The sequence below is a fragment of the Acanthisitta chloris genome, unplaced genomic scaffold, assembly GCF_000695815.1.
Source record: "Acanthisitta chloris isolate BGI_N310 unplaced genomic scaffold, ASM69581v1 scaffold11456, whole genome shotgun sequence".
In the NCBI taxonomy this organism is placed as follows: domain Eukaryota; kingdom Metazoa; phylum Chordata; class Aves; order Passeriformes; family Acanthisittidae; genus Acanthisitta; species Acanthisitta chloris.
Window position 1 is genome coordinate 29536 of NW_008678736.1, and position 25275 is coordinate 54810.

General features: G+C 39.6%; 1 protein-coding gene across 1 annotated transcript in view; it reads left to right on the plus strand.

Annotated features, from left to right (window-relative positions):
- The window catches only part of BCAR3 (breast cancer anti-estrogen resistance 3), a 51002-nt gene that overhangs the window by 23241 nt on the left and 2486 nt on the right, over window positions 1-25275 (plus strand). The window contains exons 3-8 of the mRNA XM_009077023.1: window positions 16709-16837; window positions 17909-18351; window positions 18938-19038; window positions 20845-21485; window positions 24172-24287; window positions 25096-25267. Coding sequence (XP_009075271.1) covers window positions 16709-16837; window positions 17909-18351; window positions 18938-19038; window positions 20845-21485; window positions 24172-24287; window positions 25096-25267 — 1602 coding nt within the window. The remainder of the gene's footprint in view (window positions 1-16708; window positions 16838-17908; window positions 18352-18937; window positions 19039-20844; window positions 21486-24171; window positions 24288-25095; window positions 25268-25275) is intronic.

The window sequence follows — 25275 nt, forward strand, 5'->3', positions numbered from 1 at the left end:
TCTGAACCAAAAGGAAATTCATGCCTTTTCACATTTTCTTTCTTTTTTTTTCCAATCCAAAGAATAAATTGAAGGAAAAGCAGTGAGACGTTACAAAATTGTTTCATGTTTGTACATGGGTTGACAGGCAGTAGATGGAGCTCAAGAATACATATGCTAGTTTTTGGTAGGATCTATAAAATCTACTGATGGATTCGTAATAGGAAGGTGGCTAGTAGGAAAGCCAAACCTACCACCAGATGACTTGGAAAAAATCTGATCTTTTATAACTAAAACATACAAATCTCAAAGGTGTTTGGATGTCTTTAAGTGCGAATTAGTGCCTAGTAGGATGCTCCTAAGCAGGTTGGGTGTTTATTTCTTGTAGCCGCCAAGCTGGGTTTTCTATGAGGCAGATTTTCAAATAGATTAATTCAAGCAACAATGTAAACTAAATAGGTGCAAATTTTCTTTTCTCACTTTACCTGTTGCAGCATATGTCTGAGACTGCCTCACAGACCCATGATAGAGAGGAGGAGGAAGTTTCTCTGACCTCTCCCATACCACGCCTGTGCATTGCAAACAAGTGTAATTGCAGCTGTACCCATTGATCTATGACCAGAAGCTGCACCAATGAGAGCTTGCAGGAAGCAAGGTTATACAACAGGACATGAAGAGTCAGCTCTGTTAAGAACTGACACAGGAATGATAGGACATGAACTGGATGGTGGGACTTTATGCACCTGTAGACATTTGAGTTAGAAAAAGATGAAAGTGATCTACACTGTCTGACAGTGTTGTCACCCCCTTTCTTCCACTTACTCTGTGCTTTAAAAATGCTCAGCTGTAAACAGTTGATCACTACCTGTGTTTGAAGCCATCCCCTGCAGGGCTCAGTTAGAGGCAATGGGCCATGTGTGAAGGGCTTACAACTGAAACTGAATAGTAGTGGGCATTGTGAAGATGTTGTTTGCATGGACAAATTATTTATCATTTGTCCCCTGTTTCCTGACTTTTTCTTACATTAAAAAGAACAAATTACTACTTATAGAGAAAGCTCTTATTCAACAAAGAGTGCTTCAATCAAAGTTTTACGTTCTTTGATTTTCTTTGGCTTTTCTCTTTCAAATGTTATTCATATTGTACTTGATTACAACCTTAGAGGTGCCATTTTGTAGCCATAGGCACTCAGACCCATAGTTAGATGTGCATATGCTGTGTAATTGGGACATGTCTGTGTTCCATGTGACATCATTAGTCCGGCGACAGTGAGCTGTGTGCTCTGGATTGGCTGTGCTCTGTATCGAATCAGATTTATGTGGTTGACCCTTGTACAGTACACCATGCCTTCCTTCATTTACAGCTGGCTTCCTGCCTGCATTGTTTGCTTTCATTTAGTAGAGTGAATTCTAAAGCATTACGTGTATTTCACTGAATATTGTTAGGCTGATTTGAATGCTTAAATGATTTGTTGATGTAGTGCAAAGTAAAGTGGCAAGCCACCAACTGCCTCATCTAATTTAGTCTGAAATGATTTTTCTCGAATATGAAATCACAAATCATAATAATTTTGTGTGTAAATTGTAAGCACTTCCATGAGCATGCCTGGTATTTGGCTCAAAATAAATTCTTGTAGCACTGCAGACTGGTTTGATAAGTTCAGATTACTTGTGAGTTTTGAAGTGTTTATATTTTTATGGAGTTTGGTTGCTTTCCTTGAGCTACTTAAAACTTTGAAGCCAAAGAAATTTTTTTTAATTTTTTTTTTTTTGGTGATGAGCAAAAAAGAAACCAACCCCCACTAAAGAAATTATCCCTTCATTTTATCTTGTGTGGTCTGTACAATTAAAGCAGCCTAAGAGGATTCTTCCTGAGCAGGTTCACACTATCCAGTGTGAAGACCTCAAACTTCTGCATATTGTGCTGTGAGTGGAGCTGGACACAGTTCAGGTGTGTCAGGGGAACACTGGGTAAGTATAATTTAAACCACACCGTGAAAGCTCCCTCTATAGCTCTAGAGTCTTTGTAGCAACAGATGGGGTTAGCAGGGACTCCTTAATTTCTCTTGCTGATGTACTGTTAGCAACTGAACACAGAATATGCGTTTGAGTGTCCTTGAACACGTGGCCTTGAATTCTCTGAACTCAGAAATCTTTTCTTAATAAGCTTAGTTACTGAAGTTATCAAAAATACTCTAGCCAGCCATCCTTAGAAAACAGGTACAGGGATTATCAGACATTTTAAGATTCTAGGCAAGAATCTTTGAAAACAGAGAAGTAAAGCTGATGGCTGATCTGTTGGTGCTGGAGAGCATTAGAAACACACTAATAGATCGACTTAGCAAAAGGATTGTATTTTGATGTTTCCAAAGTGCAAGAAACATGGTTTATGTCTCATGTGCAGAGTCTGAGAACTCGAAGTACCAGCAAAAAAAAATTAAAGAATGGGAGGGTGAAAATGTGGGCAAACCATCCTTTGTTTCTGTGAGTCAATATTTAAAAATGGAAATCTTATCTATGTATGAAGCATAAATTGGAGCAGCCTGAAGGCTGTCCTTGATCATGCTGGCTGATAGCCATCATTGCAGGAAATATCATGCTACCACCCAGACATTTCTCACATACTCTTTGAGATTCCTTTCAGTAATTTTAATTTTCATACTGCTGTATCACAGCATCGTGCAAAGGTTGTCATCAGTTCATTGAACTATATGAAAAGGAGTCGTGTTAACCTTTAAGAAAAAGAAAAAGCCCATTAGTTTAATTTTAAAAAATTAGATTCACTATCTAAATAAAACATCCTCTTTCCTATCAGTTATACTGTTGATGAAAACCATCAGCAGCTGATGTATAAAATTGTACATTATTATTTTTTAAGTTTCATTATTTCTGCCATTCTCACAGCATACATAATTTTTGATTCTTTGCTTCATTACAGACAGGAAATAAGGAATGGGCAATTACCATTTGTAATCTATGCCCTGCTGTTAATGTTGAGCTGTGAAGGTAACACACTTTTTTCAGAGCCTTTCAAATGAAAAATAGACACACCCACATTGTGAATACCTGTTAGGCCACATTTACTTTCCAGGTTGAGCTGTGCTGTTCCCATCAAAGTGAGGAGATTTTGCCTACGTTACAGGGAATCTGTTGAAGATATACCCATTCTGTCTGTCTGCTCTCAGTAGGGAAAAGACTGGGGGGAATCTAGGTCCTGTGGAAAAGGTTGGTTTGGGAAGACGATTAATTTACAAATGCTTCATTCTTTGCCTCCCTTGTGTTTTAGTACATGTTTCTGGGGAAGGAACCATATTGAGAATTTTATTATTCAAACTAGACCAATAGAACTATACCAGTAAGTATCCCTGAGTAAGCAAGTCATACAAGAACTGGCAAAACTGATAGGTCTTTCTGTAAGACGTGAATGTACGCGTAAAGGTATTGAGGCCTGGGGAGACATGTGTGTTAGCTAGTGAAACACAGTGATGTTTGGATTTGCAGTCTAGAACTTAGCAAAGTAGGAAAACACAAGTACATAAAGGATACTGCATCCTGTCTGTTGTCACAAAAACTGTATCATGCTTCTACAGGGACTTGGGTGTTGATTTTTTTTTTTTCTATCTTTTATAAAGTGTTCCATGTTGAACGGCATTAGACCTGCCACTCCCATCCTCTATTTTTTGGAAAACTGGAGTGTTTTATTCTTGGTGATGGATAAGAACCTTTGTCTAAATTCCAGTGTATGTTTGCACATTGATAGGTCAACTCCTCTGTGTGACTTCTAATTCTTTTCAGAGCAAAAGTGGCCCACCTTACTTTGCACTGCTAAACCAGTTGTTTCTGTTCCAAAACAGATCAGTCATCCTAATAGCCCTTCTGATCACCTGCTGTAAGTTGATAGTTTCTGCTGGTTGATAGTTTCTGCTAGTTTCTGCTAGTTGATAGTTTCAGCTAATGATATTCCAAGTGAAACATTAGTGTATTGTGCAGTGATGCTATTACTGTCTTGTCACCGTTATGAAGCAAAAATGCATGATGCAGTCATTGATTCCCTTTCCATTTTTAGCATCCTCCCTGTCCTGTTTTTTTAAGTTGGATTAGGGTGTTATTTTGAGAAGTTCTGATGAAGATTCTTCAAAAAGACAGTCCTTGATGAGGTGTTCTACCACAGTACTAAAAGGCTTCAGACAAGAATCACAGTTGAGCCTTTTGTGTTTGGAGTTCTGCAGGGTGTCTTTTAATCTACTCTTCTCTGGCTACCTGCTAAAGCAATCCTATGGATTTCCTCGAAGTGGAAAAAGAACTCAAAGTAAATTCAAGTATGCTACAGCACAGAGCAAAGAGTAAAGGAGGGTACTTTCACATTCTTATTATTTTATCCTCTCATTTATTGTTTGAGTTTGTAATAAACTACTTGGAGAGGCATTTCCTCTCCCCAGCTCTACAGCAGGACTCCATCTTCAAAATCTGTATTTTCAGCTTATTTTCTGTCCAATCTTTTATCTGCTTTTTTGCCAGGTTTATCACTTTCCAGCCCATTTAATGTTCTGATCTTTTATTCCTATATTGTTTTCCTTTTCTGAAAAGAATCACAAGCATAGCATCTCCTACACATGGCCAAGTAGCTTGACTAGCTTTCTGAACATTCTGGGTTTAGTGCATAACTTGGTGCTAAGTATCTGCAAAACCTAGGTGGTCAGACAGGTAAGAGAACTTTAGAGGTCACACTTCCTGCTCCTTGTCATCAGCACTGAGGTTTCCTCTTCTTTTTGGATAGGCACTCCATCCCATTTGCCTTGAAAGGCAGTGCACATTTTGTGTCATTTCTTTGCTCAGTGCTGCTGCTTGGTTTATGTGCCACGTTCCATTGCTGGATGCAGGCAATGTTCACAACTTGGCATCGTTCAGTCAGTGTGGGAAGGAAGTACTCTATTATTAGGTGATAAGTATTGCCTTGCAAGTAATACCTGAGGACATCAATAACTATTTAATATATGTGTCCTCCTAATTATGTAGTATATTTGTTGCTGATGAAAAAGACAAGTAACTTTAATTTTAACCACTTCCTGGGATTAATTTATTCCTAATCTAAAATCTGAAACATCTGTGACTTCTGGGTTCTTTTTTTGTACCGTCTAACTAATAAACGATTGAGCTCATCTAAATTTCTCTTTCTTAAGTGTTATAGGCTTTTTTTGCACCCTTCAATCCAGTCCATTTTGTTTCCTTTTACCAAGTCTCTTAACTGGGCTGCTGTGGAGGTGTCTTGTCTCCTGCAGCTGTTAGAATTACCCAAGTTGTTTGCCTTTTTTGCCTTGGTTCTTGGAGGGCTTTGAGGAATGTGGGGCAGATTATTTGCTGATGAGTGATTTATTGACCAGTCAGTAAGCTATGGACTGTGATGTCCAAGAGAATAGAATCACAGACATAACTAAAAGTGCTGCTTTTTATTTCATTGTAGTGCTTACTTTTACTGTACCAAATCAGATGTGTTCATGAGTTTAGTTGTTTCTTTCCCTGGCAGTTTGCACAATCCCATGGGACTATCACCAAGCTAAAGCTGTCCACTGGTAGCTTTAAATGCTAAAGGTGCCTTGGTTGCACCACTGATACTGACAATGCTGGCAGGATTGGTTTCTTGCTGTTTTTTCCAAGGACTGTTTGCCAGAAGCTTCCTAATTAAAAATAAACAGATTTATCGTTTTCCTTGGTTACCAAAGCTCTAAGGATATAATTCTTGCGGTCGTCAAACAGTAATCAACTGTTTTTGCTCTTCTCTTTTTTTCTTTTATGTGTATATTACTGATGATGCAGATAGAGATGTTGCATTAAGCCTTTATCAGCGCAGGGAGACAGTCAGGTATTGTAACTCATTGAGAAGAGAAGTTTGCCTTGTGCTGAGGGCTTAAATGCATCTCTGAGCCAGGGGATACCAAGATAGATGAGCTAGGATTTCACTGGTGAGTGAATCATCACATGAGGATTCTGGCACTGTCTGTTTGGCATGCTGGAAGCAAGCATGCCAGCACTCACTGAATTGGTAGTATCAGCCTCAGCTGTGGAAAGTGTCCCGGACTGATACGTGAGTAGGGGGGTGTAGCAGCTCTGGAAGGCAGTGGTGATACTAAAGAGCTTGCTAAACCTCAGAGAACTGCTAGTAGTGACTGTTTATCTTCAGTCTTGAGGAACCTCAAACAGCAGAACTGAAAATGCCGAAGGATTATAATGTTTTTCAAATGCTGACTGCAGCACTTTGCTGCTTTTATCATCGTAAGTCTATTATCAGAGTCAAGGTAGGTGCTCTTTTCAATAACAGTGTGCTAGTCAGTATTGCTTTTAGTTTTTGTTCAGAAGTGTTTGTTTTTATACCATGGTTGGGTACAGTATTTTTCTCTTCACTTGAATTCACTGTTGTCTCAGAGAGAAGCTTAAACAACTTTCAGTTTTATCTTTAGGCACTAAATTAGGGTTTGGGACTTGCTGAGGAGACTTTTAGCAAACTTTCAAGTTTTCACAATTTGACTGATCAGACCATTTGGTTTCCTAACTTTTCCCACCTACTTCATGAAAGCAATTGTACTCAGGTGCACAGGTTTTTTTAAACACTTCAAACAGTTTTGGATTTGTCCTTATATGTTAGATCGTGTTTAATTGCAAGATACACAAAATCATATACTCGTAGAAAGGTTTGAGTTGGAAAGAATCTTTAAAGGTCATCTAGCCCAACCCTCCTGCCATGGGCAGGAGCATCTTTTACTTTATGCAAAGGTGCACTATATGCAAAGGAAAAGCCTTTATAAACATTTCAAGCTACACTTAAAGAAGTGTCTGATTGATTTGGGAATTGTAATGTTGTGGGATGTCAGACTACTTTTGAGGATCTGTGAGCTACACTTAAGCTTTTAAATACTTTTATTTAAGATTTATGCATGAATTGTTCTTTGACTAACAAACACCTCAGCTCTGTAAGTCACTATATAAGGTGTATAGATTTTCTGGAGTGCTTGCAGTGAGGAAGGATGTGAAGGTTGCTATGTTCTGGCCTGTTGGCTTTCACACTTTGATGGAGGCACTTAAAATTTGGGAGCAACTGCCCCATTCTCTCTTCTCCAGTGATTTAGCTTTTTAATTGTTTATTTCTAAAAGTGGAATGTGGGACCGTCTTTTGGGCATACTGAAAAAGTGACTCTGATCAGATTGTCTTCTCTTTCTGACTGGGACAAACATCAGAAGTTATCAGGATAGAGTGCTAAAGATGCTCTGTTGGGCTGTAATTAATTTTCATTCCTGTTTTAAGCATAAGGCTTAATCCTTCTGTTCTAAAACTTTTTAAATTGCATTGGTTTTTATTGTTGGTGGTCAGAACAGTTAGAAAACTGTTGTTCTTGACCATGCATGCCCTTTGTTTAACTTGGCATGAATTTCTAATACCTAAAATAACAGTGGTGTTGTCATGGCAACTTTCCATTTAGTCTAGTCCATATAGCCTCTAGAGAAACTGAAACATTTATAGTGTTTGCTGTATGGAGGGTAGAAAATAAAACCTTTTATGTAGAAACAAATTACAGCTGGGATCTTTCAAAAATAAGGTTCTATTTAAAGAGATTTTCAGCATTTAAAATAGATTTGAATGCATATGTTCCAGTATGCAGATTTAGCATTAGTTGACTCTGATGAACTGCTATTTTAAGATGTTCTGATGGTAGGGACCTGGGGTGCATTTGCTGAAGAGAAAGTGGCTGTAGGTATAGAAACAGCTGGTGGTCAAATCAAATGAGGTCTGAGCCTTGGGGCCAAATGGTGTGGGTTCTGTGAAATGCCAAAGGGCCTAGGATGCTGTGAAATGAAGTAACCATCTTCCTTCATTTTTTAAAATGTATCACTTCAAGCAAAATCAGTCAGTGTAATGAGATGAGGTTAATTCTTGGTTTTAATAGTAATTACAATTGTAATGAAATGCCAAATGGATCCATAAACAAATGTGCTGAAGTCCACAGCTGCCTTTGAGAGGTTCAGGGTTTTTGCTGCATCAAGATAAATTCATTATGTTGTCCAATTTAATTGAAAACAGTATGTGTCCAAGCTCAGAGATGCCTTGTTGTGTCCCATCAAAGCACAGGAAACAGTACAGCACTTGAGCACTCACATTTTGCTGTACTTAATTTTAGTGTGTGAAATTAGGATCTCAACAGCAGATGGTTAGTTTATTTTCCCATGTGTTTATAGAAAATACAATGATCTGTGCAGAACATCTGAACTTGGATCAACTCATTCTTCAGTCATGATGTGTTAGTACCTTTTATGATCCCATTTGGTTTTTATAGCCATTTACAGTCAAGGTCAGCTTTTACATTAGAGTAAAATAAAGAGAAACTCGAGGCAAGGAATTCCTATTTGTGGCTTTAAAAAAAGAAAGTAAAAATACTAAATTGTGACTTATGCCACCTCCAAGCCAAAATACTGTTCTTTAAATTTGCATTTTTTGGAAGAGAAGAATTAAGTTAAGACTAAGTCAGTGATAAATGATGATTTTAAAAATGAAGAGGTTTAAATTAATATAGTTAACTTTGCCACAAGACGGGGTTTTAGTACTGGCTGGTATGGTTGTCTTGATCAGAGGGGGAAAGACCTTGAAGTTCAAGTATTTTCATTCTTAATTCTCTGCTATGATTCACCCTCAGCTGAAGCTGTGCAAAAGGGGAAAGCCACTCCAATTATCAGGAGTGCCAAGTTTTAAAACTTCCAGCGCATTGATGTAGCTCATTACTGGGTAATGTACTAATGCTATGAATGTGACGTGAGTAAGAAGCCTTTTTTAAGCAGCTACTTATTGCAAGTGCTATCTCTTATCTTGGATGAATTGCAGACTTTTATAGATAGTGGATCTTAATTAATATTTCTTCAGTGTGTGATGATCTAAATCTGTTTCACTGACATCCTCAGGCTTCATATATCTAGTTTCAGCATGTATGTGGAGGCAGTTGGATTTGGTAACACGTGAGTTTGTAAGTCATCACCACCCAGCAATGGCTCTGCCTTTTTGATGTTGCATTTCTTATTGTTGGTGAGGACCAGATGTGAAAAGACTGACATTAAAATTATGTGAAATTTTGCATAGCTCCCTGAACTTTGATTCTCCATTGTCTTGACAGTGAGCTTGAATTTTGAGGAGTCTTGTACTGTATAATTTTTTTCATTTTCCCATGGTAGTTTTGTAGTGTATCAAACTTTCACTGCAGTGTGTAGTGAAAGTATCATCATAAGTATATAGATAGCACAGGCACCACTGGTGCTCTGTTTGATGGAAATGGGAACATTCTTCAGTAGGTATTTATGCCTTTAATTTCTTGGTAATACCTTTTATTTAGGTATGTCTCAGATTAAAACAAAAAAGACCTATATAACTTCTAAAATCCTTTTGACTGGGTAGTCAAAACCCCCAGCATCACTGAGTGAGGAGAGATTACAATTTCACTAGCTCTCACCTCAGGGTTGCTCAGGATCCATGTTCTAGAAATGAAGCTGTCCTCCTAGCTCTGACTGTGGTTACCTAGGAAATTAAGGATTTGTTATCAGTGCTGTGTTGTAGAGGAAAGCAGATGTTGAGTCCACTAGAACTAAGTCTTCCCTTTACCTTCACTTAATGTTAGACTGAACTTTGTACTAAAAGACTTTTTTTTTCCTCATCCTAAACAAATACCTTACTTATCAGTTGTGTTTTAAGCCCAACAGGCAACTAGGCACCACACAGCCACTTGCCCACCCCCTTTTCTCCCCCCACCCCCATGGAATGGGGAGGAGAATCAAATGTAAAACTTATATTTTGAGATAAGAGCAGTTTAGTAATTGAAATAAAGTAAAATATAATAATAATAGTAAATGATGATAATAAAAAGGGGAAAAACAGGTGATGCACAGTGCAGTTGTTCACTACCTGCTGACTGATGCCAGACCCCATCCCCAAAGGTCAGGCAGCCTTATGGGTAACTCCTTGGTACTGGGCATGATGATCTATGGCATGGAATATTCCCTTTGGCCAGTTCAGGTCACCTGTTCTCAGCTATGCTCCCTCCCAGTGTTTTGTGTGTCTCCTCCCTGGCAGAGCATGAGACACAAAAAAGACCTTGACTTAGGATAAGCATGACTTAGCAACAATCAAAACATCAGCGTGTTATCAACATTATTCTCATACTGATGGCAAAACACAGCACTGTACCAGCCACTGAGAAGAAATTAACTCTATCCCAGCCAAGACTAGGACACCTGTTAATAAAAATTGGCTGTCTTTCTGTGAGTGACGGGCAAGTTATGTTGATCATAGTGGCAGACTGAGAACATGTGCATGATGAAGTTAATTTGATTTTAAAGAGCTGTCACAGTCATGATGAAAGCTTCCATGGTGATTTGTTATGTAGAAAATAAAAACAAAATCCTGCAGAAGTTGACATTCATCTATATAATGAGACTTTTATCACTCACTTGCTACAGTCTTGTGTGAACTTTGTGCACTCTGGAAGGTTAGAGAAAACTGCCCCTATGAAGAACATTGCACCCGTTGCAGTTCAAAATCTCCAAGTTACTCAGAAAATGGATTCCTGTGTCTGGAATCTCCTTTCTTACAATTAGTTCTTTGTCAGCAAAACTGTTTGAGAAATAATTCTATCTGTGTGGTTTTGCCACTTTGTAAGTTCTTTGCCAATGATGCTGCTTTTCTGTACAAGAGGAAAGGACTGACAGGAATGTTTTCCAACAGTGATGGAGAGTTTGGTTCCACATGGGTATTCTTTTGAATGATTAGTGCAAGTCTGTTTGATTTGGTGGCCAATGAGTAGTTATAAGTGAAATGACATACCTTGTACTCATTATAAATAAATTATAAATTGATGTAACTGTGTAATTTAAAATGCTTGTGTTCATAGTGCCAGATAGGCAGTTGGATTAGGATCTCAGGAGCACAGGATTAGAGACTGAAGGGATACTTGTTGCCAGTGGAGTATATCTTGATCCAGAATTGGAACTTTGACAATAAAATGTGCTTTTTCCTGTATGAACAAGTTGATTGCTCTCTGGTGGCTTGGAAATAGAGGCATTTCATTATTTTTTCACTTTTCCAGATGTTTTTAGTGTCTGTGTCCTCTCCCTTCTTTCTCATTTCACATCTTTGTCTTTCCTCTTGGTATTTCCTGTCCCTGCACCAGCATCCCCTTCACATTTTCCATTGTTTGGGCTTTCTGTTAGATTAAGCACTTGGCTAAAAGCTTCATAAATCTCACAAAATTTAAGTCTTTCCTGAATTGCGAGGTATCTCCCCTCTCCTCATTTGTTTGATTCTTTAGGACCTAGTGGTTTTAAAGGGTCAGAAAGTCACAGTTCAGGGTTCATGGTGTACTTCAGCAAACATAGCCTCCAGTGTTGGAGGAGAGATGGATTTGGTGAGGAACCTGTAAGAGATTTGGTTTAGATAGCTAGAGTACATTTATTAAAAGTTTAGGAAAGGTGCTGTTTTGACTTTCTTCCTCAATCAGATCACACTTCAGTTTTCACAAAGCTGTTCTCATTTATGCTAAATAATCATCTCTTTTCTTTTTTTTTTTTCTTGAAACCTTCAAAGCAACAGGAAATCAGGTAGTTCCAAGTCTGCCTGTTCAGCTCATTTGAATATCAGCTAGCAGAGCTGCGCAGAGCACCAGGAAGTAATTTAGATTGGATGGAAATGTGGCCACCTTCAGTCTCTTACCTGTAACAGTCCTTGGCTGTGCTTTGTGTAAATAATACTTTGCCAAAGGATACAAAGAGACATGATATGAATTTCTGCATTACCAGAACTGAATGAGGTGATCTAGCATGACAGATTTTGGATCACTTCCAAATGGTGTCTAAAAATTAGAAGTCTTTCCCTGATAATACAAGCTGTTAAAAAAAAAAAAAAAACAAAAGCAAACAAACAAAAAAAAAAGACAGAAAAAAACCCAATCTACAACCAGCCAACCAAAACGATCCAAAACAATAAACCCAACACTTGATCACCTTAGAGAGGAATTAATTAATTGAGATAAGCCATGCAAGCTAGAACACATAAGATGCAACTTCAGGTATATATGTGGAAATCTGTCTGCTTCTCCTCCTCATGTGTTTTGATATTTTGTTGGTACATCATTGGAGTTGTTGCAGATATGAACTGGAGAAAGAATTCACTGCCAGTAAGCAACAGAAATAACTGTGGGGCCTTGAATGTGTTTGCTACCAAACTCATACAGTAGATTATTCAGCATGATCTAATGTGATAAATTCAGCTAGGATGGTTGACACAAAAGCTTGATATAGCAAGTTTCCTTTGAAGAGTGGCAAGCACTTACATAAAAGCAACCCCTGGATGCACAAACAACAGATTATTGTGAGAAATTCCCATGAAAATATGTTCAAAAAGTTTTAGGTACAGCATAGTGTGGTAGGTTAAGTTCTCTTTAAATTTACCCTAAATAAGATCATATTTTGATGTTTTATTTGCTTAAACTGTGGTATTTTCCAGGTTTTGGTATGCTACTTGATATTTGCCTGAAAAAGGAAAGTAAAATAGTATGTAACATCAAAGGTAACTCGTTACATCTGTAAGCTTGGTTTGCTACTAGTTTAATGGCCCTGAAGTAGAGTCCTTTGTGAAATACAGTAAACTTCCATGGAGTTTATTAAAACACCCGAAATAACTACTGACTGGACTTTTTCCCTCCTCCTAAACTCTTAGCAAACTAGGTTTTCCATTGGGTATGTAAGTAGGATTGAGAGTTTTTGATAATGTTGCATTGCTAGATAGCTTAATGTTTTTCTTTCAAAGATCCATTCACAAATACTTTGCATGGCAGAAATATCTTAAACTAGCAGCAGGACTGGACACAAAGTAACTAAAATGCGAACAAACAGTTCTGGAAAGCACATACCTACGGGGAGGTCTTTGGAGGTCAGGAAAAGCATCTGTATTTGAAAACAGTTCTGCTGACTTGATTTGCTTTTATAGTCCAGGGATATCTGACAGGGTTGTTGCTATTTAAAAAAAAAATAAGAAATTTGAACTGGAAGCTTCCCTGTGTTGCTTTGACCATGTTTTCTTGCAGAATACGTGGAAGTCTTTAATTTTTGCCCTAGATTTTTTTCACATTTCTTTTTCCCATCCACTTCACTAGCTGTAAATGTAAATTCAGCTTGCTTTCTGTCATTGAGTAGGAGCCAGAAAAGTGTCTTAGACAAAGAAATGAAATGAGGTCATACTACTAAATGAAGTTTTGTCTCTATTAAGTTAGTGCAAATTTACAGCATAACATTTCTGCCCATTAACTTTTGGGTGCTGTTGGGAAATGAGACTGAAATATCTGCATCACATTGTGTGGAACAGGTCACCTTTCTTCTTAAAAGATAGCCCACTGACATAGCTAATTACACTGTTCTAAGTTTACACTCTTTATTTACAGACTAACATGTTTGTGCAGGCTGTGCCTGGACTGATTTTTTTTTTTTTGAGCCCTTACATGGTGTGAAGTTCAGTGTATGCAGAGATTCTTGCAGGACTCAGGTATAGTGTTTAGCATAGAAAGGTATAGGCTGCTTTGATTACAGATAGTTCATCAGTCACAGTTCTCCTTTAATGGACATAGGTTGTATAAGAAATCAGTCTCAGCCAACAAAAAACTGTCCAGGAAGACATGCTATTAGTAAACTTGCTTACCTAGGCAGTTTTCCCCTTGCGTATTTTTGGACTTGCACTAGCCACAGGAGTTCTTTCACTAAGTTCAGAGTTGCATAAGGGTTATTTAAGCATGTTTGCTTCATCTCAGGAGACGTCTGACCTCTGGCAATCAGAGTATACTCTGTGTGGTGGACCACGGTGGAGAGGATTTTTAACAAACCAGTAATCATGAATGTTAACAATTTAGTTGGTTTGGATTCCTTAAATGTTTTTCTTGTTGTGTTGTTAGATGTAATTCAAGTGCAATACATGTTTCATTATATTCATTTGAGTAGTGAAAAATCCATTTAACCACCAATTATAGGTTTCTCTGCTTAATTTGTAATTAATGTGTTTCTCTAACTTGATCATCTGGAGTTCTTTAAGATAGTTTTTGCCAGTACAATGGATGAAATTAATCCATACACAAAGACCTATAGTTCTTTTTGTTGGCTAAGAATCTAACTCTCTCAAGCAAATTCAGTTATTGTCTTTGTATGCTATAGTCTGTTCCATTTACAATAGCTTTGTCTACCACTGAGATACAGTGAGATGCTTTTGGAATAATGGTAACAATTTGTACAGTAGTTTTGAGTTCTTTAAGATCTCTATTCAGTCAAAAGCATCTTTCAAAACCTTAAATGCAATTCACATTAAAGTAGCAGCTCCTTTCAGAAGATCAGCAAAATACAGAGCTGTGAATGTAAGCGTTGGCACACCATTACAGCTGGATGCTATTGTTTGCACTAGAGGGAGGACTTCTAAAATTCTCTGGCTACTTCCTTGTGCAGTCAGAGGAAAAGGTGCTCTGGAAAAGTCTCAGCAGTTTGTGTGCTCTTCACTCTACCTTCAGCCTATGTAAACACTGTATTACTTGCTATCGTTCTGTGAGATGTGGCAGCGAAATGGTTGTTAATTCTGCAATCAGTGCTGCTCAGCTTTAAATGGGTACCAGACCTTTGAGTTGGAAAATACATGTGGCAGGCACATGCCACAGGTCCTTCAGCTATGCTAGTCTGATAGTCACAGCAGTGTGAAGTGGAGGGGGATTTTTTGCCTGATCTGACTATGGTTTGCTACTTGAATATGCTTTTGGACTTCAGTCCTCACCAGGCCTCTTCTATGACTCTTTCTACATCAGTAATTTCACCCCTTCACATTGTACATGGTTTGATGAGTGAGCTCTTGCACCTTCACTGCAAAGGCTCACTCATCAAACCATGTACAATGTGAAGGGGTGAAATTACTCTTCTTTTGTTGTGGCATGCTTTCTTCCTGCACAGACTTTTCTTCTCATAAAGCTTGAGAGGAGTTGGCAAAAGACCTTCATGTACAAAAGCGCAAAGATTTACTCCTTGTTGAAAACTCTAGTCCATTTTGAACCACATTTGTCTGGATAAATAACACTCTATTATGGTTCACAGAAGGGAAACTGAGGTGAAAAGTGATTCTTTACCAGATTGTTTTTATCTTTTATCTTTCTATGTAAGCTACTATACTCATTTGTGTTTGTCTAAGAGAAGCCTTGGTTTTCTCTGAGAAAAGCAGAGAGAAGAGGAGAATTTATCTCAGAGTTTCTCTGGGCTCCCAGCACGTTTAAATAGTCTTGGCAGCAGGATGCCTCTTCTGGCATTATTCCACCAAAACTCTGCTGTCTGGTAATCTGCTGTAATTCAGTCTGCTTGAAATTGCAGGCGGATTGCTGAAAGAAGTGTTAAATGTATGCCACCTGCTCCCATGGTTAGGTGCTGTGAGTATTCAATGTGAAGAAGAAAATGCTGTAGAGAGCAGTGTTTGTGGAAAGAACAGGACTGGTGGGCAAGGATTCCCAGTTCTTTTTTAAATAATGCACATGTTCCATATTTGCATCAGTGTGTCAGTGAAAGGAACCTGTGAGCTTTGGCTCATATCCAGAGCTAAGAAAAAAATTCCATAATGCACTGGAGCAAAATGTTGCATTTCAGTCTGTGCTCCAGCAGGCCCTCCCTCTCCCCCTCTCTGTTGTTTTTAAATGCTCTTTGTCTGAAGAAAGGGTAAACTCTGACTCTTTGGTCAGTGTAGAAAGTGTTCCCAGGCTTTTGAAACTCTTCAGCACAACAAAGATGGGCTGGAGTCCCAGCCCTTGGAGAATGTAAGGAAATCCAAAGTACTTCCCTCCACTGAGTCTCCTGAAAGCATATGTGGCTGCTCTCTAGAGAAGATACTGCACCTTACTTTGTTAGCTACGCTGCATCCGTGAGGACTCGTGAGCCAGAGTGGTCGAGCATGAAGACTGCTCTAAAAAGAGATGAAGATAGAAATTTTCCAGACAATCTTATAGTAGTTGTATAGTGGTGATATCTTCAAGCAAATTTCATGCTTTTTTTGCTAAGGAGGAACAAGAGCTTTTCTTCCTTTAGAATCATAGAATCAACCGGGTTAGAAAAGACCTCAGAGATCATCAAGTCCAGCCCTAAAGAGAAGGGAGCATTTTGGACATGCAGATTTAATGACCATTAGAAGTAAGGCCTTTTAGGTTGAAAATTTGCTTTGGTGATCTGGTTTTTAGTGCAGCACAAATATTGAACAAATAGGTATGTCCAGATTAGCCTGTCTTGATGCATTTGGAATATCCTTAATTGGATGGGTTCAAAGGGGGTTGTGGAGAAAGAATGAAAGTTCAAACAGGAGGAAGAATATTGGGGCAGGATGTTTGGGTCCAGCTCCATTTTTTTTTAATATATAGTTAGAATTCTTATTGGAAAGAGGAAGTAAGAGAAGTGAGTTTGTAGGTGTGTCATTATTAGTTTGGTGTACAGACGGAACACTCCGCTCTGTTCTGTGCGGTGTACAACAATCACAGGTTATCTCCCTGAGCACTGGGCTTTGCAAATAGTCTCAAGAGCACAGCCAAGCCAGCCTGCCCTGAGCAGCACCTGCATTCCAGGGCAGATCATGTGCTGCAAGTTATAACCCAGGTAAAATGTTAATCACTAAACTTGGCACAGCTGAAGCTTTTAATCTTTTATTGCAGTTTTCTAGGGAGAGGCAAGTTATGGACAACAGCCCGGAAAAACTGAAGAAGGAGTTAGAGGAGGAGCTGCAGCTAAGTAGTGAAGACTTGCGTAGCCATGCCTGGTACCACGGACGTATTCCTCGGCAGGTACGTGGTCTTTGCATTGCCAAATGTACTTTGAGCTTTTACAGACAAGCAGAATTTCACTAAAGTACTATACACATCTCTAATAATCTGCATTAATTTAGTAGAAACATTGTGCCTATTTGTATGAAAGCTACGGTATTTATCACAGCTTGGTGTAAAATGAGGCTGAGGAAGGATTCAAGGCAGACCTTTGTGGAAAACAGCTATTTCAGGATTGTTGTGCACTGAATAAAGGTGGATGTGGAATTCAAGCCTTATGTGAGAATACTACGCCCACACATTGTTCAAACACACATTAATTTGGTTCAGTATTCTTAACCAAAGTTAAAATGTTCTTGTTTGTTTTCTTTCTTGTGCTTGGAATTTTGACGGAGAGGGGAAAAAAACCGCAACAAAATCTATGCAATAACTTAACTTAATCCTTAAAAGGCTGTTAAAAACATGTTAAGGCTGTGGTTGGCCCGGAGCTTCGGTTCCTGGAGCTCCCTCTGCGGGGCTGTGCCCGCGGCTCCCGGGCAGCCTCTGCCCCTGGGCACCTCCTGCTTAGCACATGAACGGCCTGACTCCGGAGGGAAAACCAGGATTTCTCTGACTCTTCCGTCAGTAGTATTCACACGCAGTATTCCCAAAGAATAAAAAAATGAAAGCTTGTCCCTTAAGGTAGTAATACAGGGGCAGACTCTGGGGTCCTGTAGTAACAGCTTCTGAGCTGCAGTGTGGCTGTCGGTTCAGATGTTTTAAAATCCTGAGTCATTGCTTTCCCTTCATGCATTTTTTTACTATTAGAAAACTAGAAGAAATATATATGCAAAAGTGGGTCATGCTTCTGGCTGCTTCCAAGAAGTGTCTCCAGATCTCTGCTGTGGGATGAGCTTTGAATTTTAGAATTGGAGACATCATTCTTCTACCACATGCCATGCTTTGCTTTGTATTTGTGGCTTTGTCTGTCCTCTCAGAGTAGCCAGATTAATTCCTATGTTTAAGAATATGTTATTGCAATGTGTTGTTTGACTACTTGTTTTCTGATTCTGGATGCATTTTTTTTTTAGCTAACTCTTTTTTTCCTCATAGGTAGCAGAAGGTCTAGTTCAGAGGGATGGAGATTTTCTGATTAGGGATTCTCTCTCCAGTCCTGGGAACTTTGTTCTTACCTGCCAGTGGAAAAATACCTCTCAGCATTTTAAAATCAACAAAACAGTTCTCAGACTCAATGAAGCCTATTGTCGTGTTCAGTACCAGTTTGAACTGGAAAGTTTCGACAGTATCCCTGGCTTAGTTAGATACTATGTTGGGAATCGCACGCCAATATCAAAGCAGAGTGGAGCAATTATTTTTCAGCCTATCAACAGGACAGTGCCTCTCAGGTGTCTGGAAGAAAAGTATGGTGTAACTCCAGTCCAACAAAAAGAGCCAAACACCCCTGAAGGAAAAACAGAAACTGCAAAAAGACTGAGTCTTGGTATATCCAGCATGCAGTCCCCGGAGCAGAGCATACCCAGAGGAAATCTTTTGAGGTACTTGAATTTTGCTCTCCTTATGGAAGGAAATGAAGTAACTGTATCAGCTCCTGCTGTAGGTGATGTGAATTTTCATTCTGATTTAAGATGGAGGACTAGGCATGAGGGTTTGCTGATTTTTAGCAAAGGCTCAGGAAATCCATGAAGCGAGAGCAAATGTAGACTCTGAAAGCACAACCACACTGCAATTTCTTCTTCAGTGACTTGGCAAATCTTGACTGTGTAAGACAAAGGATTAAAATAAAATCCCTGCTTCAGAGAAGTTTCTTTCCATATTTGACTCCTGAAATAAAAAATGCCAAATGTGGGATAATGGATCCTAATTTCATTGTCCAAATCAAATGTTCCATTAGAAAATCTCAGCATTCAAAGAAATACCCTCACAAATGCTGCAGGATTGCACATAGCATAGCCCATTTCACTGCCACAGCAACGGCATAAAGTACCCTTCGTTCTTATAAGCTGCCCAAGTGGCAAGCTAACAGTCCTTGCACTGGTTATGATATATTCTGGGAGTTAGATAGGTCTATTAAGAATGTTGCATATATTGACATGTTTTTGTTTGTGTTTTTGTTTACCCTAGAAACAAAGAAAAAAGCGGTAGCCAACCAGCTAGTTTGGATCACGTTCTGGAGAAGAGATTCCCTTTAAAGGCTCACCAGTCAGAGAGCTATCTGCTAATAGGTATGTTTTGTGATTACATGTTTCACACGTAGAATCAGTGTGTGTCCAGGTGGTCTGTTACATTTCAGACTGAAGTGAGGCTCTGAGTGTTCTGAGTGCTGTAAATACAGTTGTATTTAATGGCCACTACAAGCTGTGTTAGCACACTGCTTGCTGTCTCAGCCATTGGAACAGGATTTTTATTCACAATGCACCAGCCAGTTGTGTACCTTACTTAGCACACAACTCAGCAGGCCTCCACACCAAAAGTGATAGCTACAGTTGGCATTTTTCTGATGATACTACCTTTCCTCACCTGTGCTTTACAAGAACTGACTTGTTTGCACTCACATCTTCCTGACAGATGTCTATTAAGTAGCAGTGTTTCCTGGAAATGCTGGTAACTGCGTTCTCTCAGGGTAAAGTATGCAGATGTGTAATGTTCCTCACCAGGAGAAAAGCTCTACCATGGCTCTGGTACTCAGTTCTGTCCTTCTGTCTCCCTCAGTCTCTCTACCCCCATCCCTTTTACTTTTCATTCCTTTTGCTGCTGTCTGGTTCCATGGCCACTGTTGTATTACTCCAGGGATACCAGGTGTGCCAACACTTGATCAGTTGTTGATTGTGGCTTTTTCTTTCTCAGATTCTTCAGAGGTTTAACCAATTGCTTCCATGCTAACACACTGTGTATGGAAACTTGCAATAACACATCTCTTCCCATGTGGACAAACTGTAGAGTTTGACTTCCAAGGCTGCTAGTCATCTTGATTATAGTACTGTTAAAATTTATGGTGCCTTTTGTGGAACAACTTTTCACAACAAAGAGAATATTAAGTATTTTGCATAGTGAGACTGTAATTTGATGGAAAGGATGTGCTCCTGTGTTTAACAGTGGGATGGACATACATTTATAAACCAAGTTTCTGTCCACCTGTAGTTGAATTGATTATTCCAATCCATGGCTGCAAAACCTTGTTTTGGCACTGTAATGATTAGCCTGAAGTGTACTGCTGTGAATTTTGTTATGGGATCTTTTGTGCAGGGTGGGATAACATACTGCTCATGAGTCATGACAGGCTGTGATTTGCAGGTTTTGTTTTATATCTGGAATCAAGCAATAAACCCCACATGATGCAACTGGCTGCTTTGCTGTAGATACCAGCAAATGCACTGGGAATTGCAGATTGGGAATGTCTGATACATAATTCAGTCCTAAATTGGGATGCCAAGGTTTGCATATGCAGCAGGTACAGGATGAGGCATAAACACACAGAAGTGTATGGATATGTTTCTTCAGCTCTTCAGATTAGCCACTGTTTCACAAAAAGATTAGCATACCTGAAATTCATTCTTTCCATACCTTATTGCAAGTTCAGGCTTGACTTTGGGAAGATTTTCTGTCATTTCAAACTTGCCATTCTCAGAAATGACTCATCTTATTTTGTGGTGTGGCTCGAAGTTGCTGTTTTTATAGCCTAGATCAGGTTACAAAGAAACCTCCTATTCCAGGCCATGGAGGCTCTCCAGCTCTGACAGTATAGCCTATGTATGCACCAGGGACTGGAATTATTGTCAGCATTACCACAGAATAATACTATGGTGCAGCTGTTCCGTGTATTTGGGATTTTGGGAGATCAGCAAGTGAATGAAATTTGCTGACTAGCTCAATTCCTCAAAATATAATTTCATATGCATTTTCACCAGCAAGTAATAGACATGATCTGACAATATTTTCCTCAGGAAATAGCATTAAGAGGTGAACCCTAGGACACAGGCATCAGGTGTTGTGTATGTTTTGGCCTTCTCAAATGCCATTTTTCCCTGCAGGTTCAAGACATCCATCTCGATTACCTGAAGCAGATGCAGATTCCTGTCCAAGCTCACCTGCATTTAGAACAGGCAGTGAACCATCTCTTAGCCCCACACTGGTCCAGCAAGTCACCTCAGAGTCACAAGTAGGGGAAGCCCTTAGAGGATCAGACAGTCAGCTCTGTCCAAAGCCTCCACCTAAACCCAGCAAAGCACCCCTGATGAAACCCCCAGATTCTCCTTTGGCTTCCCCCAGCTCAGGAGGACACTATTGTGAACTGAACCCTGCCAGACATCCTGCAGCAACAAAACAAAACTTATGTCAGAAAAACAGCTATGTGGAACAGCTGTCGCGAAAGGAGAGGGGAACACACTCATTCAGGAACTCCGACACAAGCTATTTGATCCTGGATGATGATTCTACAATGAACTCTGCAGATCCTTTAGAAGCTTCAACTCAGACGGCTGAAGAAGACAGCATCTTTTCTGCACCTGTTTTTGAGACAGTGTCTAGTTTTAAACCGAATGATTTTGAGTCCAAACTGCTTCCTCCTGAAAACAAGCCATTGGAAACATCCATGTTAAGAAGAGTTAAGGAGCTTTTCACCAACAATAACCCAAAGATTATTGCACAGCATATTCTTAGAATGGACTGCAAGGTAAAAAAAAAAAAGTTCATGCATTTTATTTTATATTGTGCAAGTTATAACTTTTTAAAAGAACTGATTTGAAAAGACTAATGGGTAGATTTGCAGCTAATTCAATGTATATATTGCTTGCAGGAGTTTCTAGGGTGGGTTTTTTTCCATTTGAAGGGCAAGCATGTTAACAAACTCTTTGGACTGAAGGTCCCTCATTATCCTTGACTTTAGACTCAAACTTTCAGTGTTCCATACATCTTTTTAACCTCCTATCAGTTATCAGTATATGTGTGATTCAGCCTTTCTTCTGTATTGGAGAAAGAGCTGTGTGTGCTGTAAAGCATTGTGGACAGATCTGCTCACAACAGGAAATAGCTAGTTAGCTTGCATGGGCAGAGTAGGCAGAACTTTACCTGGTTGCCATATGGCTGGCCATAATATATGATATTCAATGGAACTAAATATATTTAAACTTCTAAACCCAGCTGCTCTTCTAATCTTTGCCTGAGTTTCTGTCTTACAGCTGGATAGGTGGTGTGGGGGAAAATAGCTATCAGGACTTCTGCATTTCTCTCCTGTGAGAGAACTGTGTTGCTAATGGAATTGCTTAGAAAGATCTAAAAACATAATGTAGACTTTGGTCAGCTGACAGGGCTTGGAGATGAGCTATTGGATCAGAAAGGCAGGAGAATCATCCTAATGAGACTTTGTGTAATGAAGTAAATGTAACTGCAGTTGAACCTGCACCACTTTGCCTGGATGACTGAGTGCTGTACAGAGCAGCTACAGGAACCAAGTGGTGTGGTGGGTATCTAACCCACCAGGCTTTGGGTTTTGGTTGTCTGGGTTTTTTCAGGAGCTTTTTGAGAGGCAAAACACATGGCTATTTACTGAGCAGCTCCATTGCAGGCATAAAAGGCAGTGGGAATGGTGCTGCTCCAGAAGAAACAAACGGGTAGCACTCTGCTAGTGCTGCTGCACTGGTGGACACTGTGGGTGTGAGGAGGGGGCAGTTCCCTGAGCAGCAGTGGGCTGAGTGTGTAGAGTGCCTGGCAGCTGCTGGGGTCCTGCCAACTGCAGACACAGCTCCTCTCCTCAGCAGCAGTGCTGGCTGCTGCTAAGTGAGGCTTCATGCAGACATGGTGACTCAGAAAAACTCAGCCCCACAACTGCTTGCCCTTTTCAAAAGTGGGGCATTGAGGCTTCTCTACTATGGTTCCAAGAGTGGTGACAGCATTCTCTAACATTTTAGTTCCAAAATTCACTTTTCCCCTCCTTCAACTTAATAACAACAACTAGAATGTCTTTAATATATTGTTAAAGAGTATGTTGCTTGAAAGCATAGAATATGCATGCCTTAGAGAAGCAGTAAGGGTTTATATACATGTTATATTCAGTCAGTTCATTATTAGACTTCTTATTTTAAATATCATTAACTTTGCAGTGGAGCCAGCTGGAAGTCTGACAGCCTGTGCATTTAATTAAAAGTCACTGGAAGCTTTCACAGAAAAAGATTTTTTTTCTATTTATTTTGGAGCAGGAACAGTAACTAGCTGGGACAGGTAGAGAAGTCTATTTGATCTTCATCTCAGTGCTGAGCCAATGCCTGTCATTCCTTGGTAACATGTTGCATACAACTGCCCTGATAAGAACTGCATGAGAAAGGAGATTGGCATTTGAACTGGGCCAGAATGAATGCTGTGTACTGAGATCCCTGATAAGTTTGTAGATCTTCTGTGTGGCATCAGTAGTTCAGTTTGCCTTTTAATTAATGACATTACTAATAAAGAAGTACCCTCATGGTAAGTGATTAGGTGAATATTTGACACTTGCATGCCTGTGACTGAGCAGCTATCAGTGTGTGTGCAGGGACTTCATATCACCCTTGCATCTCTAGAAGAGAAACAGGTTTCATTCCAGTGCTTGATTTGTTACTGGTGAGGCTTGTTGTGCAGCCCAGATTGCTGTCATCTTTCCTTAACTAAGAAGGCCTTGCCGATGGGTGTATCAGAAAATTGCAGGCAGATTGGTTTGTAAATGTGTCAACATACAGGCCTCAAACCAGCAGATAATCTGACATTATCACATGAAAGTGGTTTTGCTTATTAACATACATAATTGTTATTGAGATAACCAGTAGCCAATACAGTGTGTTTAAAAAGCAAAGACAAATTGGTGAGGGCGTCAGCTTTCATATACAGACTTGGATAGGCACCCAACATTGTGTCCTCCTTAAAGTCCTTTTTCTAATTTATGAGGACCCTGTGGTGTAACCAAAAACATTCTAAGCAGTCATCTTTTCAGAAAGGAAGAAAGCAATGCAAGGGTGTACATCTTTAAGGCAAAAAAGCTGTGCCTCTCTGACAAGGATCAGGCTGAGAGAGCACCGTATTTCCTGGGACTTGCATAGGAATCTCTTTCTGGAAGCAGAGAATGGAAGTTTGAGAGAGCATTTTGGTCACACCTTTTATGTTTTCTGATGGCTGAATCATGTAAAAAAAATATTTTATTGGCCTTTTTGTGTGAGGCACTGAATGCACATATGTTAAGTTTTTCTGTGATGTATTCCAGTGTTGCATGCTGTGCCCTTAGCTCTGTATGCCCTGCACTGACCTGGAGGACTTACGTGTGGGTAGGGTGGGTTTTTTTGAAGAAAGTAAGTCAGCTTCAAAACTCATGCACAGGTTTTTTTTCCACTTGACAGGTGGCAAGGCTAGTGGAAGTTTCTGAAGAAATGAGGAGGAATATGGGAGGGAACTCTGGTCTTGAACTGATTACCTTGCCCTATGGACATCAGCTGCGCCTTGACCTAATTGAAAGGTAAATATTCCTGTTCCCTATTTGCAGGGCAGATGGCCAAAAGCTCAGAGCATGGCTGCACTGGACTCATTTCCTCCAAGAATGCTCTTCTCATGCATTTTTCCTGAATTCACATGTGCAGATTAGTGAGCTGCCATGTGACTTCTTTTTGTGTAGGAAAAGTTCCTGAAGGTCCTAGGGCACCTCCAGGCATGTGACACAAGGAAAGGAGAATGGTGTTGAAAGTAGGGTCCTTAGAGCAGCTGAACACTGTCAGCTTCCCTTTACATACTCAAGTAAACTAAAATTCAGAGCACCTATAATCTAGCTGAGCATGTAAGTGTGTGTGTAGGACTGAAAAGTAGCAGCCATCTGCAACTGGGGAAGAGGCTAAATGATCAACAGAAAACCTCTGTGAAACCTCTGCCCAAGTTCAGGGGAACACTTAGGGTGTTCTATCCTTGATCTACATTTTCTGCTTCATACTTCAATAGTTTGATTGCTGAAATCTAGGGGGAAAGTCACAGGATTTGAGTGTGGAGGACAAAGGAAATTTTCATAAACGCGGTCAGTCAGTCATTGCTTGAGCAGCATTTTGTATAGTTAGTAGTATCAGAAGAATTTATTAAAACATGAATTTAAAGCCTGTGTGTGTATATGCCCTATCAGGTCATTACTGCTTTTGATGCAAAGATGTTGGTAAAACTAAGTTTACTGGGCACACCAAGATAGAAATACACCTTTGAACTGATCTTCTGTGTGAACATGTGTACAGTATCATGTATTATTAATAATTTGTAAGCAGTGGTATAAATTGTTTCCTTTACAGGCACAATACCATGGCAATAGGAATAGCTGTGGATATCTTGGGTTGCACAGGAAATGTAGAAGAGAGAGCAGCAACATTAAACAAGATCATCCAAGTTGCTGTGGAGCTAAAGGACTCGCTGGGGGACTTATATGCATTTTCTGCCATTATGAAAGCACTGGAAATGCCACAGGTAAAAAT